This window comes from Mustela nivalis (genome assembly GCF_964662115.1).
Source record: "Mustela nivalis genome assembly, chromosome: 5".
NCBI lineage: Eukaryota > Metazoa > Chordata > Mammalia > Carnivora > Mustelidae > Mustela > Mustela nivalis.
The window spans coordinates 80,134,276-80,152,127 of NC_139024.1; the positions used below are offsets into that span (position 1 = coordinate 80,134,276).

Consider the following 17,852-nt stretch of genomic DNA (forward strand, 5'->3'; position numbering starts at 1 on the left):
GGAGGAGAATCCTATTATCCCATCAAATGTTATTTGGGATCACCTTTGAGGACAGAATACTAGGCGAATGATCAATAAATCTAACTATTGTGGTCTTTTAAAATGTTTTTATAACATTTAAGTTGTAGATTTTCTTCTGGATGTAAGTTTTTTAAGCATATATATAGAGTTCAGTATTTGTTTAAAAATCATTTGGATTTATTTATTATAAAATGTTTTATCACCGTTAATTTACTGCCTGACACATGGTAAGAGGTCAGTATTTATAAATGAAATATATTTTGAATGAGTAAAACTCATCCTTAAAAACTAAGTCAACTTCTATAAATAAGAGTGCTAATGGTTTTTCTATTGCTATGTAACAAATTACCACAAAAAAAAAAAGTGTTATGGGTCAGGAGTCCAGGTATAGGTTAGCTGGATCCTCTGCTTAGGATCTCACAAGGTTGAAATCAAAGTGACAGCCACACTGCAGTCCCATGTGAGTCACAGGGTCCATTTTCAAGCTTGTCGGTTGTTTGTCAGAATTAATTTGTGGTTGTATGACTGACACTTATTACTAAATTGGTCTCCAGAAAAGTTAGTAGTAATTACATATCTTTTATGATTTAGGAAATGTTTATTGACTGCATGGTATCTTCTAGGTGGTAGGGATACTTTGACAAAAGGTCAAGGAACTCATGGCTTCAAGTGGCTGTTATGACTGGTGATAAATATAGTGCATTTTTTAAATTCTAGGGGAGGAAGTGCTTCTCTACCATAAGCATTCAGAAAAGCTCCAGAGAACGTGATGTTAGAGAATTTTTAAATGTGGTATAAAAGGTGGCCTTTCAAAGGTAAATGGAAATTTGCAGATGTAGGAATGATGAAAGATAATATAGATACAAGGAATAGTGTAAGTATGATTATGTTGGCACTCACGTTATAATGCCTTGGTGAACTGTAGAAGTTCAGTTCACCAGTCTCTCAACCCCAGAACTCCTTACTGGGCAGATAATTCTTTAGGGTGTTTAGTAGTATCCCTGGTCTCTACATTCTAGATACTAGTAGCGTGTGCCACAATGTTTCCCCTTCAGTTGTAACAAGGAAAAATGTCTCCAGACACTGTCCTTTTGTCAAGAAATGTGGTAGAAAAGGAAGTTTAAGCTAAATTGTGACTGTGCCATAGCAAAGCTTCAGAATTTGTCCTAATGATAGAGTGCTAGCAACAGAGCAGCAACTGATACTCTCAGATGATCTCAGGAAAAGAATTCTGGTGGCAGTAGGAGAATGAGTTGTATGGGGAGGGGACTGGTCATTAGAGTTGGGTAGATGACTTAAGATGCTATTACATTAGTCTGGGCAAGAGTTGATTAGCTTCTTGACTAGGAAAGCAAAACAGGGGAGTGGAGAAGATTATTCAAAAATAAAATTTACAGGACCTGATGTGATAAGTGGTAGAAAAAGACTCCAGTATCTGGCTCAGGTGTTTGGACAGGTAATTATGCCACTCTGGGAAGATGGGTATTACAGGAGGAAAGCTACATAAGAATGGCAAGATATTGAATTGTTCAGACCTGAAGGGATTTGTGAGACATCTAGGCTGGAACTAAGTAGAGAGGCCAGGCTTAGAGCTAAAGATTAGGAAGTCACTGAAGCCTTTAACACAGAAGAGCTCACCAGAAGATTGCTGATAACAAAGAGGAGCACCAGTACTGAATTAACAGAGCCAGGGAAAGAGATGGAGAAGGAGAAATCAAAAGCATGAGAATGAGAATTGATGGATATGAGAACAACATGAAAACAGTTACTTTCAAGAGGTAGAAGTGCCTAGGGCCTCACTAAGTCACACAATGATTAGAAGCCAAAGTATGAGACCTGGAAAGGTCATGCAATCAAGGGTTCTCTGAGGACCTTCCTACAATGTCAATGGAAAGGTGGGACAAAAGTTAGATTTAATAGGTTTAATCTGAATGCTCTTTTAGGACTATATATAAATGGAAGAAGAGAGAAAAATGAAGTTCTTCAACCTCATACCAGAGATGTTCAAGATGGGCTAAGATTGAAATGTCATATCAAATCATGAATATAAATATAAATAAAATAGGAAAATGCAAGTGATAAAGCTTAGGACTAGGAAGGCCTTTCAACACATGATGGCAATGTTACAAATTAAAAGCATAGCATATTTATACAGTGAAAGTTATAAATTTTGTATATCGAGATACACCATAAGTAAAATTATTAGAGAAGAAAAATTGGGGAGGGGTGAAATAAATGATTGGCAAATTGCATGAGTAACAAAATTTATGTCTTTAGCAACTTAAAAATATATACAAAATATACAGATACTGAAATTTTTTAATGAGTTAAAAGAGAACATGAAAAAGATAATTTTAACTGCTATAATTTAAAAACAGGAAATGAAATTAATGAGATGTCATTCCCATTACCATAAAATTAATGATAAAAATTGAAACCATGAAGTGTTGATAAGGGCAAAGAAATAAGCACAAAAAGTTGCTGATGGGAATAGAAAATCATATAATTTTTTTGGAAAGAATTTAGCACTATTAAAAGTCTTAAACATGAGCATGTCCTTTGACTCCTGAATTTCACTGTATTTAACTGAAGCAAATAATTAAATATTATTGACAAAATTTCATCATTGTTTATAGATGAAATTTAGAAACAACAAGTCTGACAAATATTACAAAATGTTGCTGATAAACAGGAATGAACTGAGGAAAGGATCTGCAAAGGCCCTGAGGCACAGTGTGGGTGGGACTGTTATCACAACTATAATAATGACTCATATTTATTTAGTTCTTACGATGTTCCAGGTGTTGTTTTATATAGTCTCTCCTTTATACTCTTTGTTCCTTTAATTCTCTCAATAATCCCATGCTGTAATTACTAGATATCAAGTCACAAAAAAGCTGCGGAACTTTCCAAAGTCACATAGTAAGTGGGTAAAGCCAGAATTCTAATCCTGGCAGTGTGATTTCAGAATTCAGTTCTTAACCCAAGGAGCGTAAAGACTGAGGAAGGGAGTTGGCAAGAAAAAGCTGGAGACTGAGGCAGGGTCTATGCCTCAGAGGCCTTGTAACCCCTTGAAAGATTTTTGAGTTTTATTTTAAGAGAAACATGAAGAATTTGGAGGATACTGAATACAAGAAATTGAAGAAGACACAAAAAGATGGAAGACCGTTCCATGCTCTTGGATCGGAAGAATAAACATTGTTAAAATGTCTATACTGCCTAGAGCAATCTGTACTTTTAATGCCATTCCGATCAAAATTCCACCGGTATTCTTCAAAGAGCTGGAGCAAATAATCCAAAAATTTGTATGGAATCAGAAGAGACCCCGAATCACTAAGGAAATGTTGAAAAACAAAAATAAAGCTGGGGGCATCACGTTACCTGATTTCAAGCTTTACTACAAAGCTGTGATCGCTGAGACAGCATGGTACTGGCATTAAAACAGACACGTAGACCAGTGGGACAGAGTAGAGAGCCCAGATATGGACCCTCAACTCTATGGTCAATTAATCTTCAACAAAATGGGAAAAAATATACAGTGGAAAAAAGACAGTCTCTTCAATAAGTGGTGCTGAGAAAACTGGACAGCTATATGTAGGATGCTGAGTACAAATAAGTGGAAGCTTGTTTGGTCTTGGGGCTTATACTCATGTCTGTATTTGTAATTTATAAAAAAGTGACACAGGCACTGCAAGAAGATTGGATCAGAGAAGAGCATGCATGAATGAATATTCCAAGAAAGAGCTTTCTCTATACTGTATTCCTTCAGTGTTAGGAGGAGTCAGAGGATTGATCTCTATTTCAAGTGGCAGAAATCCCAGCTCAAACTAGCCTAAGGAAATTTTTTGAATCATGTTGACTGGAAAAGTCAGGGGGAATGTTAGCATCAGGCATGACCAGATTCAGAACTGAAGTTGTTTACACTGGAACTCAGCTTCTCTTTTTCTCCAGTTGGATTTGTTCTTTGGAACAAAGAACAGTTTAGAAGTGTTGACTTCCTGTTTCAGTCATACATTTTCTTAGGTTATATGTGCAACTGGAAAAAGACCTTTTTTAGGAACCCCTTTAAAAGTCTGGAGATCATTGTGTAAAGATGAACTTTTACATGTGCCTGCCTCTGATCCAGTCCTCATGACCAACAGAATGAGATTACCGAACTGGTTTATGCTTCAAGGAAATGCCACTTTCATTCCTGGGTTTGAGTTGACATGGACCCAGAGAGAAGAAAGGTAGATGATGCACATGGCAAAAAGAGATTTTGATATGACAACAGATGTGTTCCTTTACATATCCACTTTCATTATGTTTTAGAAAACAAAGTTTAATTGGTTGTGTTCATTACTTATTATTTGCTTATTATGTTTAATTGTGCAGCATGTTAAAGTTTTTTTTCTTTTGTGTCTCTACTTAGTTTCTTGAACAGACTTTCTCTTTTAATTCTTTGTGTAATAGCTAGAATACTGTTCTTTATAAGTTTTTTCATGTATTCCATTTGTACATATAATCTTATTCATTTGAAAATTACCTGGATTGTGGAACAAGATTTTTCTCCATGTTGATACATTTGGTCGTCCCCCCCCTTACTGACTGACTGGTGCTTGGTATTTGCATGTTGCTTTCTAATTAAAGAATCTTTTCCCGTATATCCTTGAGTTTAAATGTTATAATAACTGTGAGGTAGGTGTCATTATTCTTACTTTATAGTGGCAGACCAAGAACTTGAAACTCGATTTTTTGCCTAAGTTCAGTACTCTTTTTTTTTTAAGTATACCCCTAACGTAGGGCTCAAACTCCAAGGGTCCACGGACTGAGCTGGCAGAGCCCCAGGTTCAATACTCCTTAACTCTGTTACACCTTCCTTATAGTATTCATTCACCCGTGTGACACATTTATGGCAAGCCAGAGCAATATAAAAAGCAGGGAAGATACAAATAAGCTAGATAGACTAAAGAAAGGGGGCATAAATTCAGGGACAAAAAAAAATTCTAAGACATGGTAAATGAATATTAAATGTAAATATGCTATTACATTTTTTAAATTAGGGAAAAAAGATGTCTTTGTATAATATTTTAAATTTCTAGAATGACTCAAAGTAGTTGATCAACCTGATAGAACCACTTATAACCATGAAATAAATACTCCCAACATGTACCTAGAGAGGCACTAGGCCCAGAGGATTTTAATGGAGGACTTTATTAAAATTTTGAGAAACAGATAAATTTTAACTGAAAATATTTCTGAGCACAAAAAAAATGGACTCTTTTCAGCTCAATGTATCAGGCTGGCATCCATTTAAAGATAGTAACAAGATAAAATGTTACCATCACCAGAATTGTTTAGTACATAAACATCTGCATAGAAAGGGGACAAGAAAGGGGTGGTCATTTGAGAGGAGGCTGAAAGAGAATGTTTGCAGTTTTCCATGTGATGCCTGCATTTACAATGAGAAATATTCAGGTGTTATTTTAAAATTACAAGTTTTCATTTCTATAGGGTTTTGATAAATTTGGCTGTTTTATAAAAAGGAGATTTTTACTACATAGCACTTTCCTAGATAAAGTATTTCACATATTGGTTTTAGTTCTCATAACTTGAAGATATGAATCTGCCTAATCAACAAATTGTAATATTAGCTCCTAATTTCAAGAATGTATAAATTCAACTTTTTTTTTTCTTTTTAAAGATTTTTCATTTATTTGACAGACACACAGCAAGAGAGGGAACACAAGCAGGAGGAAGGGGAGAGGGAGAAGCAGCCTCCCCGCCGAGCAGGGAACCTGATGCAGGGCTAGATCCCAGGACCCTGGGATCATGACCTGAGCCGAAGGCAGACACTTAATGTTGAGCCACCCAGGCGCCCCCTATAAATTCAACTCTTAACAGTTTCATGAGGAAATTTTGTATGGAAATGAAGAAATCACAACTTATTGTAATGTGCATTTTGCAGCTCATCAATATTGACCTAAATCAGTCGCCTTTATAACCAGCAGGAAAACTGGGCTCAAATGAAGTATAAGTGATTCCATTTTAAAAAGCAGTTTTAAAAATACTTTTATCTAAAATAATATTTTTCCTTTGTCTTTGATACAATTTTCATCTTGTTCTAGTTTCTTTTTTGTAGGGATTTGATTATTTGATGGAACTAGGAATTCTCTTTGTTAAAATGGTGGCTTGAGTCATCCATTTATTCACATGATTGTCATGAAAGAGGGAAATCATAAATATGGAGGTCTTTGATGGGGGGGGGGGGAACAGATGAAAGCTATCATATTATTTGAATGCTTCTTCCAAATTCATCAAAAAAGATCCATTCAGTAAAATTACCACTAAAGAAAAGACTAAGAAAACAAACGTGGCTGTTTTGCTGGTCTATAACAGTGAAGTATATTAAAGTGCTGTATGTCCTTGCAGATTGGCCGTCTCCAAGATCTGGTGAGGAAAAGTGAACAAGGCCTTGGCTCGGCAGAAGGCCTCATTGCTAGTCTTCAGGACACCCAGGGGAGACTTCAGAATGAGCTTGACCTGACTAAAGGCAGGCTGAAGGAGACCAAAGATGCTCTGTTAAATGTTGAGGTAATTTTAGAATACCTACTGTAATCTAAACATCACCAAGGTAAAAATATTTAGTTACTTTGCTTAAGGTTTATTGTAAATATCACCTTGTATGGAGTGTATTGGTTTCGCAGGACTTTGCTACCAAGTGTATTAGTTTTGCAGGGCTTTGTACTAAATCTAAGTGGCTTAAAACAATAGGAATTTACTTTCTCACAGACTGGAGGCTGAAAGTTCAAAATCAAGGGCCATTCTCCCTTTGAAACCTAAGAGGGCAGATCCTTCCTAGCCTTTTCCAGTCCCTGGTAGCCCTAGGTCTTCCGTGGCTCGTGGCACATTTCAGTTTCCTCCTCGGTGGTCAGTGGCTTTCTTCCTGGGTCTTCATGTCTTCATAGGAGGATATCCTTCCCGTAGGACTAGGGGTTCACCCTATTCCAGTATGACCTCCTCTTAACTAATTATATCTTCACTGACCCTATTTTCAAATAAGTTCTGAGGTACAAGAGGTTAGGACTTCCATATATCTTTTTGGGATCACAATTCAACCTATTAAAGTTAAGATGCACAGTTCTTTTATTGGTAGGTGTTTGAACTCTCATGTATAGCAACAAAGCAATTCTCTGTGACCTACAAATTTCCAAAGGCTCTGTGGTCTTCCATTCTCAGAGAGCAGAGCAAATATTTACATCGCCTCAGAAAATAGAGAAAAGCATCCCTTAGAACTAAGAAGATAGTATCCAGAGAGTTCTTACTCTTCCTTCAGAGAGGCATATGAGAGTGTGGGCCCTGAAGTCAGCTTGGTTGGGTGTGAATTCTTGATCCACTGCTTAATGTGTCACTGCCGATGAGTTACTTACCCTCAATTTACCCACCTGCACGATGCAGGAGTGGCGGGGGATAATAATACACTTCACACCATCACCATAAGAATGAAACGAGATAAACCATTTACAACACAGTGCTTAGTAAGATAGTAAGCACTTAGGAGGTGTTGCCTCTTATTAATATTATTTCAAATTTAATTTTTTTAGCTTAGAATTGGAATCAGTTTCATTTCTTTAGAGTCCTTGCACATATTTACATTACTCTCCTATCAAGTAGTAGAACTTCATAAAAACTGTAAGCAAAGGGCGCCTGAGTGGCTCGGTGGGTTAAGCCTCTGCCTTTGGCTCAGGTCATGATCTCAGGGTCCTGGGATCGAGTCCCGCATCGGGCTCTCCTCTTAGCAGGGAGCCTGCTTCCCCCTCTCTCTCTGCCTGCCTGGCTGCCTGCTTGTCTTCTCTCTCTCTCTCTCTATGTGTCAAATAAATAAATAAAGTCTTTAAAAAAAAAAAAAACTGTAAGCAAAACCTTAGCAACTGCTCATCTTTTGTTCTGCTGGGCAGTTTTCATCCAGAAAATGTAGGTGCTGCATCAAGGCTTACCACAACTTTAGGAATGCTCCTTAACAGGTGTTCTGCCTGGATAGGAGTTTTTCTCCCTCTTCCCCGCTGAGTTTCGTTTGTGGGTGATATAACTGTACCTGCCATCAAGTGGATATTGGTCCCTGACTGTATGTCACCTTGTTGGTACCTTTGGGAGATCCAGACACGGGCAAGACAGCATCTGTCTTTTAAGACTTCTTAGGTCAGGTTTAGTAAACAAGGGGTAAGATGCTGATGACCATGATGGTAATATTGGTTTAACAGTTACAAATCTGTAGTGTGGAGTTGATAGTTTCTGACATTACTAAAACCTTGCTGAGGCTGTTTCCTCACTATACCCTCCATATCTTATGAGGATCCCAGGAGGTGATGGATATGGAAACACTTGAGGGAAAAAAAGAGCAAATTTTCTTTACCTCTTTTCTTACCCCACTAATGTCTAATAAGATACTTTGCATTCAGTAAAAGAAATACTTTTCAAGAAATTCTACCCCATTTTATGCTGCCTGTGTTGGAAAAAGTAGTAGTTCCTAGAGGCAGAAAGCTTAGTGAAAAGGACAGCTGGCTAAGATGGCCAGATCCAGTTTTCAGAATTTATGGCTTATAGTCAGGTCAGCAGTGTAGAATGGCAGTTTGAACAGACTTTCTTCTCTCCCAGTAATCTGGATATGCCCTTCAGCAATACTCCAACACATGCTATTAGTAAGTAGGTGATCCAGAAGGGGTCATTGTTACAACTGTTCCTCTTCTGCTATAGCCGAAGAGCAGCTCCACTGCTGGCAGGGACCAAAGGTTGCCGTGTTGTCCAAACAGGTCACCTCTATCCCTAGGCTCCAGAGAGCCACTTGATTTATGCTAATCTACAGGCATTTCATCTATCGTACTATCAATTATTTTAATCATGTCAGTGAGGTATAGCTATAATGCTTCGGTTCTGAGTAAATAGCAGACCTTTGTTTATAAATTTGAGTGAATTTGAATAAGATATCTATCTATGTAATTTTGTGTGTGTGTGTGTGTGTATATATATATATATATATATATATATATATATATATATATGAAGATAATAGATACCCATGATATGGAAAGTTAAGATTATTAATTATACTAGCTTTAAACTATTTAAAAGGATTTGTAAAATTAGAAGTCTTAATGAAACATAGCTTGCAAAAGGACATTTAAAATATAAAATATATGCCCTGTATTGTCCGAAAATCTCCAGTAATCATTGTAGATGGCACTATCAATTATTATGATATAGGAATTTAAGTTATAATGCAAGCATTCTGCTTATTTGAAATAACCAGCAATGACTTTGCTTTTGAAGATTTATTTTCATTGAAAAGTTTTTATTCTTCAGGGTGAGCTAGAACAAGAAAGGCAACAGCATGAAGAAACACTTGCTGCCATGAAAGAGGAAGAGAAGCACAGAGTGGACAGAATGGCCCATGACTTAGAAATAAAATGGACTGAAAACCTTAGGTACTTTTTGTACTCTGTAATGTAATCTTATCAATATAGATGTGCAAAAATGTTTTTCTATTATATGGTATGTGTTGTCTTATCATTAAAATCATAGTGACAGCATTTTTAATGAATTTTTTTCCTGATTAGATACAGAGAAATGGTTATTTTCTTTTTCTGCTTCAATACTTTTTCTGATTTTATTTTCTTTATAAAATACTAACCTCAAGTCAGAAGATGTATTTGTTTTAATACCTGTTCTGCCATTAATAACTGATGAACAAATGATCTTAGGTAAGTTAAAATCTTACAGTCCTTACCTTACAGTCCTATAAGCCTGACCAAAAAAATAATCAACTTTTATTCTGAGTTGACTTTTTAGGAGAATCAATTGAATACTTAAAAAACCCGTGAATGGGCGCCTGGGTGGCTCAATGGGTTAAGCTGCTGCCTTCGGCTCAGGTCATGATCTCAGGGTCCTGGGATCGAGGCCCGCATCGGGCTCTCTGCTCAGTGGGGAGCCTGCTTCCCTCTCTCTCTCTGCCTGCCTCTCTGTCTACTTGTGATCTCTCTCTGTCAAATAAATAAAATCTTAAAAAAAAAAAAAAAAAACCCGTGAATAACTATATGATAGCTACTGAGAGGAATAATTCTCTTTAAAAATAAAGGCATTCCTTTTATTTTAGACAGGAGTGTTCTAAACTTCGTGAAGAGTTAAGACTTCAACATGAAGAGGATAAAAAGTCAGCCATGTCTCAACTTTTGCAGTTAAAGGAGCGAGAGAAAAATGCAGCCCGAGATTCATGGCAGAAGAAAGTAGAAGATCTCTTAAACCAGGTAATTAATAGTCTTTACATTCTGAAGGTTCATTTTCCTTGACATTCTGTAGCCAGGAAAACATTATAAAACATTGTGTGTTGATTCACTGTATTATGTTATTTTTCATAGGGCAAATTTTAAATTTTAAGAATGTATAAAATCAAGGAGGTATATTCATTAACTTGCAAAAACTTTGTATTAAATAATGTTCATATGCAGTCCTAAATTCTGAGAAGAATTTATAGGTTTTTGGTTTAATATTTCAACTGAACACATTATAGAGATTTTTAAATAGAAAAGTTACCCATATTTTGAAAGTATAAAAGCCATTAGCTATCAGTTGGGCCCCAGAAGGTAAAATTTATTAAATGCATCCTGATTGTCTAAAGCCATACTAGAAGTGAGCAATTTACTTCTTTCTCAGCAAAAGGGTGTTGCCTGTTACACTTCACAGTGTTTATCAAAACAAAAGGTAGTGATATTTCTAAGTTTGTCTTACATCCTAAATGTGTCTTCTTATGTCAGGTTCACTTATGTCCATGTTCACTATAATTAAAAGAATTTTCACTCATTTACACAACTTCTAAATTTTGAGTTCTTAGCACTCTTCTGCAAAGCCCGTTATTAAATAAGACTGACTGCATGAGTCACTAGTTGATAAACAAGTGCAGAACTTAGACAAGAAGCAGCTCTGTAATTTAGTGTGAGAAATCTACTATTATCTTTCTATTTGTGATCATGATGAATTTCAAAATAAACAGGATAGGCTTTCTGTAAGATAACTTATTACAGAGGGTACATATATGCAGTATCTTTCAAGAGTACTTGGGGCCTGCCGATTTGTGTCTGGCCTTTCATAATAGTTAATGTTACCCTGAAAAGAAAGTATATATACATGAATTTTTGAAACCTTTGAAATTCAGACAAAAGTAAAAAGAAAACCACTCTCACTAGAGGTTGGGCACCAGATTCACATTGATTATTGGTTACCTTCTGTATACTTATTTTACATTCTTATTCAGAGACCTAAAAGGACATATTTTCTTGGGGTAGAGAGGTCCTACTCTACTATGATGTTCTATACTTAAAAAGATTAGTTCAGTTGTATGATAAAGATGAAAAACACCCCTGAAAGTCTGCCTTGTTTTTTAATCACATAGTATTGACATAGACATTTTTTGGCTGAACTTGGCACTCTAAAGAGGACCTACAAATTCTCCCACTTATTTTCTATTAAATTATTTCATTCCTCATGTAATCTCTCTTATAATAAATTATCAGATTTCATCCATGCTTCTCTGATATTTTTTCTTTTTTTTTTTAGTAACTATTTGCATTGATTATTCCTGAGAGAACATGTTTTGCTTATTATTTTAGTTCTTTGTCGTAAAGTAATTTATTACATAATAGTTCCAATTTTGCCAACTTTACAGAAATAATTTTTGATCAATTTTCAAAGCAGTTTAACTGTACATATAAGTATAAGCAGGAATTGTCTCCAAAGATGAAGCTATTCTGTTCTGCTCTATGCCATCAGTCCCATTTCCAAAATGACAATATCTTCCCCTCTCCCCACTTTGAAAACCCAGGAGACTTACACATTCCCATAGATAAACTGGCAAATAGCTGTTACACCTCAGGATCTTCTGTACCTGAAGAAAATTAGGAAAACTGTTGAACAAATGATTCCACACTGAAGTGAAAGTGGGCATTATGTGATCAAAGTTGCACTCTTTCTAAGTACGTCAGAAGACCTAAACTTCCAGCAGGACTAGCAGTCTTTTTAATGGAACATTGTTATGGACAAAACCCCCTCCATCCTTCTTGGCCCTTTGGATCTTGTTTTCTTGATATTGTGGATGGATTCCTAGAGCCAGAGTGCTGTACCTGCTCTCCTACTTTGCACTTGCCTGACTCCTGAGTCCTGGTCCTCATGCTGTCTTCCCCCAGCTCCAAGCCCTACAACCATCTCATTCTATTTACTGCTACTACTGGCCTCATTCATCCCCTTGTTCCTAGCACTGCCAGCATTCCTCTGCCCTTAGAGAAAACAGATCTACCTTGGACTTTGGGTCATTTAAGGAGTAAGAGTGGAGAACAAAATTGGAACAGCCAGGCTTTAGGCAGAAACCTGTATTGTGAAAAGTATCAGAGGATCTGTGTTTTCACAGATTTTAACTATTTCTGACTAAACTGAACACGTCTATTTTTGTGCTTTGGTTTACTTGTATTTCATTCTGCTTAGAGCAAAGAAGAAATAATTTATCTTTCATGTGACCTTAATCTCTTGAAAGTTAAATTTGATTTAAACTTCCCTATCAAGAAATGGGCAAAGAAAGGCACAACAGTTTCATTTTTCTTCAAACAGATGTTCTTTATTTTATCAAAATTTCCCAAAGCTGTTATTTTTATTCTGTGCTCTGATCAGAGTCTAACTTCATATTTTTAGTTTTCCTTAAATGTTTCATTGTGTTCTTTTTTTCTGTCTAATGACTACCCCTTCGTCCAAAACTAGGTACACTTCCTGGGCTAACCAGTATATCTTTGAATTCCTTTAGAGCAAAAGAACTACATTTTTACTCTTCAACTCTGTCTAAAGAAAAGCAAGTATACAGAGTGCTCTGTGATTATATTTTCTGTTTATGATCCTAAAATATCATATATTCCTTTATTTCACCTTTTTCAAGGCAAATTTTATTTTGGGTCTGGTCTTATGACTTAATATTCTAATTCCCGCATTCAGAGCAGTGGACTGAGCAATTTGGGAGACATACAACATTCACATATAGAACTGTGGGACTCTGGAGTTTGGGTCTGACTCCTCATTTTGAACTTTGAGGCCCCAAAGGTTATTTAGCTGGTTAGCCACTGTGTATGTATGTAACACAGTTTTTAGCCTCCACATTATTTGCAATCTGATAGGATTTTACCTGCAGTAAAAATCCCTCTGCATGGGACGCCTGGGTGGCTCAGTGGTTTAAAGCCTCTGCTTTCAGCTCAGGTCATGATCCCAGAGTCCTGGGATCGAGTCCCGCATCGGGCTCTCTCCTTGGTGGGGAGCCTGCTTCACTTCCTCTCTCTCTGCCTGCCTCTGCCTACTTGTGATCTCTCTCTGTCAAATAAATAAAATCTTAAAAAAAAAAAAAAAATCCCTCTGCATGAGTGACCATAAATGGTCTGGACAGTTTGTACTCTAGGAACAGTGAAGTGCTGGCTCTGGCTCCGGCCAGCTCACATAGCCCTGATTGTGTGCAGGCTTTCTCAGCTCCATATTCTGGGACATGTTGGTGGCCAGAAGTCATGATGGTGGGAGTATTTACACCACAGTACCAGTACTTGTTGCACAACAGGGCTTTATTTTTCAGAGAGCTATTACGTACTTACCAATATACCACTGGGTGGGAGTATAGAGTAGAAAAAGAGTGACACAGCCAATGTGATTGGGAAAAATTTTATTAAAGAGATCAACTTCAGTGTGACTTTCAAATAGGGTAAAGGATGAACATAAATGTTCTCATTCATTTGACATTTATTGAATATACTCATAATCCAGGCATTATGAGGAATACAGAAAAATGAGGTGGGGCAGTTGGGGAGATAGGTCATTGTGAAAAATTTTTGCTTCTAATCATAGGAGTTGAGAATTCACTCAGTAAGGTTATGGATAGGAGACTAACATGTTGAAATTTTTATTTTATTTTAGTTTAGCTTAGTTTAGTTTTATCACAGCTTAATATGGCTGTGATATTGAAGTGAGGTTGAAATGGAGACATCTCAGATAATCCAAAGTGTCTGAACAGAACTCTTGAATATACATCATGCACCCAACCATCACCCCTCAACCTAAGCTAGACTGCTCCTCCTAGACACTGCCCTCCGTCTATACTGCTCAGCCTTCTCTCTGTCACAACGTGCAGCTGGTCCATCAGCACTTCCTGCTGCTCTGCCTTCAAAGTACACCCAGGATCTGCCCATTTCCACTATCACCCTATCCAAGCTACTTGCAGTTCTCTCCCACGCTGCAGATGGAACTGCTTCTTCTCTTGCCACCTTCATATTGTTTCTCAACCAGCCAGAGTGATGCCCTTAAAATATTAAGTTGAATCATGTTACTCTCCTGCTTCAAACCTTTTACATTTAGGTTATAGTCCACACTTTTACTGTGGCCTGTAGTAGCCTTATGATTTTTCCCCTGCCAACATCATCTCCTGTCACTTCTTCCCTTCCTTTTCTGTAATCCTACTGGAAGACAAGGAGTTTCTGGCATACACACACACACACACACCAAACTTAATCTATCGCAGGGCTTTTGCACCTCCCAGTCCCTCCACATGGAATCCACTTTCCCCAGATCTTCATGGCTTGTTACTTTGTTTACTTTGTTCAATTCTCTGCTCAATCCTAACTCTTCAAAAAGATCTTCCCTAGCCGCCTCCTCTAAAATAGCACCCTCCATCACTCTGTGTCCTCTTATTCTGCTTTGTGTTTCTTCAAAGCATGTATTTCTACATAGCCTCATACTGATTCTTTTCCCCATTAGAATGTAGTTCCGTGAAAGATGGATCTCTGTGTGTACTGTTCACATTTGCATACCCAGCTGCTTAAACTGCCTGGAATATAGTAAGCACTCAATAGTTGTTGAATGGAATGTATGAAAACTGAGGCATAGTGACTGAAGACAAAGTTGTCAAATACATGAAGTACAAATAATTCTACCCATTTAGGACCTAAATTAAGTTTATTTCACTGAAACTACAAGAAAAACTATAAAGGAACAAATCACGGGATTTGATGGAATACTTTGCTAAAGGAGAAAGAAATGTTAAAGTTACCTCAGGATTTAAAGCCAGAATAATCAAAAAAGAGCATTATCTGAGACAGGGAGGTCATGAACCACTTAACTGAGGGCAAGTGGGGTGACGAGATGGTAAGTTTGGTTTTAGACATACTGATTCTTCATCACAGGAGATTTTAGAATTTTTCGCACTCATTTGGAAAGGGCAATGTCATGAGTAAGCAACAGAGATTAAAATAAGTGCTGTTGGTCAAGAGCAGCTGAGAAGCCAGCCTCTTCAGGCTGTTGCAGACTGTGTTCTGATTTCTAGACCAGTCCTGTCCAAGGTGATAGCTACTAGCCACATATGACCATTGAGCACTTGAAATGAGATTCATCCAAATTGAGATGTCACTGTAAAATGTCTGCTGGGTTTCAAATAGTACGAAATGTAGATGGAGTGTCTCACTAATATATTTATAAGCTATAATTACATGTTGAGATGATAATGTTTTGGATATATTGGGTAAAATATATAACTAAAAATCTTTTAAAAACATACGCTACTAAAAACTTTTTAGATTACACACATGGCTCTCATTTACAATTCTATTCAATAACACTGGCCTACACTATTTAGGTCACAAAAATTTGGGTTAAATTTGGTGCAGTACTCATTCTGCTATCTCCATCTCTTAACTTAAGTTTGATGTTAGGAAGGAAGGAATTCTCTTTAGAAATTGCATTTGTGCCTACTGAAAGAAGATGATATGTACATCAGTTTTTATGTTTGTTTTAAAAGAATAACAATAATACTTTTTAACGGAAGGATAGATACATTCGGAGGTAAAGGGATTAGAAAGTGAGCTGGAATAATCAGCTCTTCCCAGCTAACTTAAAGACCTTGACAGAGTCCTGAGCAGTGACTGGAGATCAATGAAGCTGACCTCCAGTTCTGAATCATCTCTGTAGAAATTAGGAGAACAAGAAACTATATACAGCAAACATCAGAGATCCAGCCTCAGCCCTGGGAAAAGAGATGACTGGAGAAAGGAAAAGAGAAGTCAAAGAAAAAGCAGAAAGACTGAGGGGAAATAATATATGGAGAAAGAGAGAAAGCAGCTAGAACAGAGAGTGGGAATTACAGTCAGTAGAATGGGATTAAAGTCCATGAAAAACCAGCCAACACCCATTATTCTTCTTACTTCAGTTCTTGGATTCAAAGTTAATATGCAGCATTTTCCTCAGTAAATTTGGAAGTTTGTTTTTAAATTATCTTCAGTCAAAAAAATTTAATGATATTTTACTTTAACTGTATTTTATCTTCTTTTATCAGATTTAATATTGTTAGTGTTCCTGCTCTTGAGATTTTCTCCCAAGATTAACAGCACTAAATTGTTTTCTAAATTTATTTAAAATTTAAATTTTCCTTTTTTAGACTAAGTTTATCCAGTTCTTAAATTGGTACCTTTTAGAGAAGAGAGTGAAGAGATAGAACAGTGATATCTACACTGGCTTTAAAAAGAGATGCTTAAGATACTGGGGAATTATTAATGTGTACTAAGTATATATCTGTTCTGCAAAATACTGTAGGCAACAGTTTGTGCCTTCAGAGGTAGTAAGACCCAGAACACACCTGAAAAAGACCTACAAACATTAAGATACCATTGTAGTAACAAATCAACTTAGCATATTCCTAATTTCAAATGACAAAATACTAAAAAAAAGCATTGGGGATATGAAAGGGTTCACTGGGTATATGATTATAAAGTTATTTTAAAAAATCTCTGAGAAAAGCATTAGGAATTATCTAACATATGCAACACAGGGGGTTAAGGGGGTAGAAGAATGAATGAAACAAGGTGGGATTGGGAGGGAGACAAACCATAAGTGACTCTTAATCTCACAAAACAAACTGAGGGTTGCTGGGGGAAGGAGGTTTGGGAGAAGGGGGTGGGATTATGGACATTGGGGAGGGTATGTGCTATGGTGAGTGCTGTGAAGTGTGTAAACCTGGCGATTCACAGACCTGTACCCCTGGGGATAAAAATACATTATATGTTTATAAAAAATTTTAAAAAAGAATTATCTAACATATTAGTTTGTCTTCACCTTAATTTCATTTATTATATGCCTGTTATTACTACTTTAGTTTAAATATTGAACAATTATTCATGAATTTTTTTGTCTTTAGGAGAATTATTTAAATTGTGATTTTTCACTTCTAAAACTTAGGTTTGTTGGTTACTTTTCTGTAGATATTAGAAAACCTTGTAATTAATACTTTAAAAAGACTACATAATTTGCTTTAAGAAATTACCATATTATAGGGGCAACTGGATGGCTCAGTTGTTAAGTGGTTGTCTTTAGCTCAGGTCATGATCCCAAAGTACTGGGATCAAGCCCCACATCGGGCTCCTTGCTCAGTGGGAAGCCTGCTTCTCCCTCTCTCACTCCCACTCCTCTCTTGCTGTGTCTGTCTCTTTCAAATAAATAAAATCTTTTTAAAAATCGCCATTATATATTAAATTGAATTTTAGAACATTTTATTAAGCTTTAACATATTTTACCTTAATTGCAATATAAGATCAGTATAATATTATTTCAAGGAAATTAAACATTTGATAAATGACATTTCTTATGTTAGTAATGAGAATTTTATTCTGTTGATGGCATTTGACATTTGTCAAAAATTTAGTGCTTCCGATTTGACATGTAGTGTGCTAAACCCATAATGGAGTCATAACGATCTCTGCCTTTTCATTGCTTATAATCTAGAAAGGAAGACAAATAGA

General features: G+C 36.5%; 1 protein-coding gene across 9 annotated transcripts in view; it reads left to right on the forward strand.

The window, feature by feature from the left end:
• FAM184A (family with sequence similarity 184 member A) overlaps positions 1 to 17,852 on the forward strand; it is a 119,803-nt gene that overhangs the window by 66,354 nt on the left and 35,597 nt on the right. For all 9 annotated transcript variants that reach the window (XR_014311976.1, XR_014311977.1, XM_082731425.1 and 6 more), the window contains exons 7-9: positions 6,433 to 6,594; positions 9,361 to 9,482; positions 10,151 to 10,301. Coding sequence is in view for 7 of the 9 variants with exons in the window: in XM_082731425.1 (XP_082587551.1) it covers positions 6,433 to 6,594; positions 9,361 to 9,482; positions 10,151 to 10,301 (435 nt within the window). In the remaining 2 variants the exon portion in view is untranslated. The remainder of the gene's footprint in view (positions 1 to 6,432; positions 6,595 to 9,360; positions 9,483 to 10,150; positions 10,302 to 17,852) is intronic.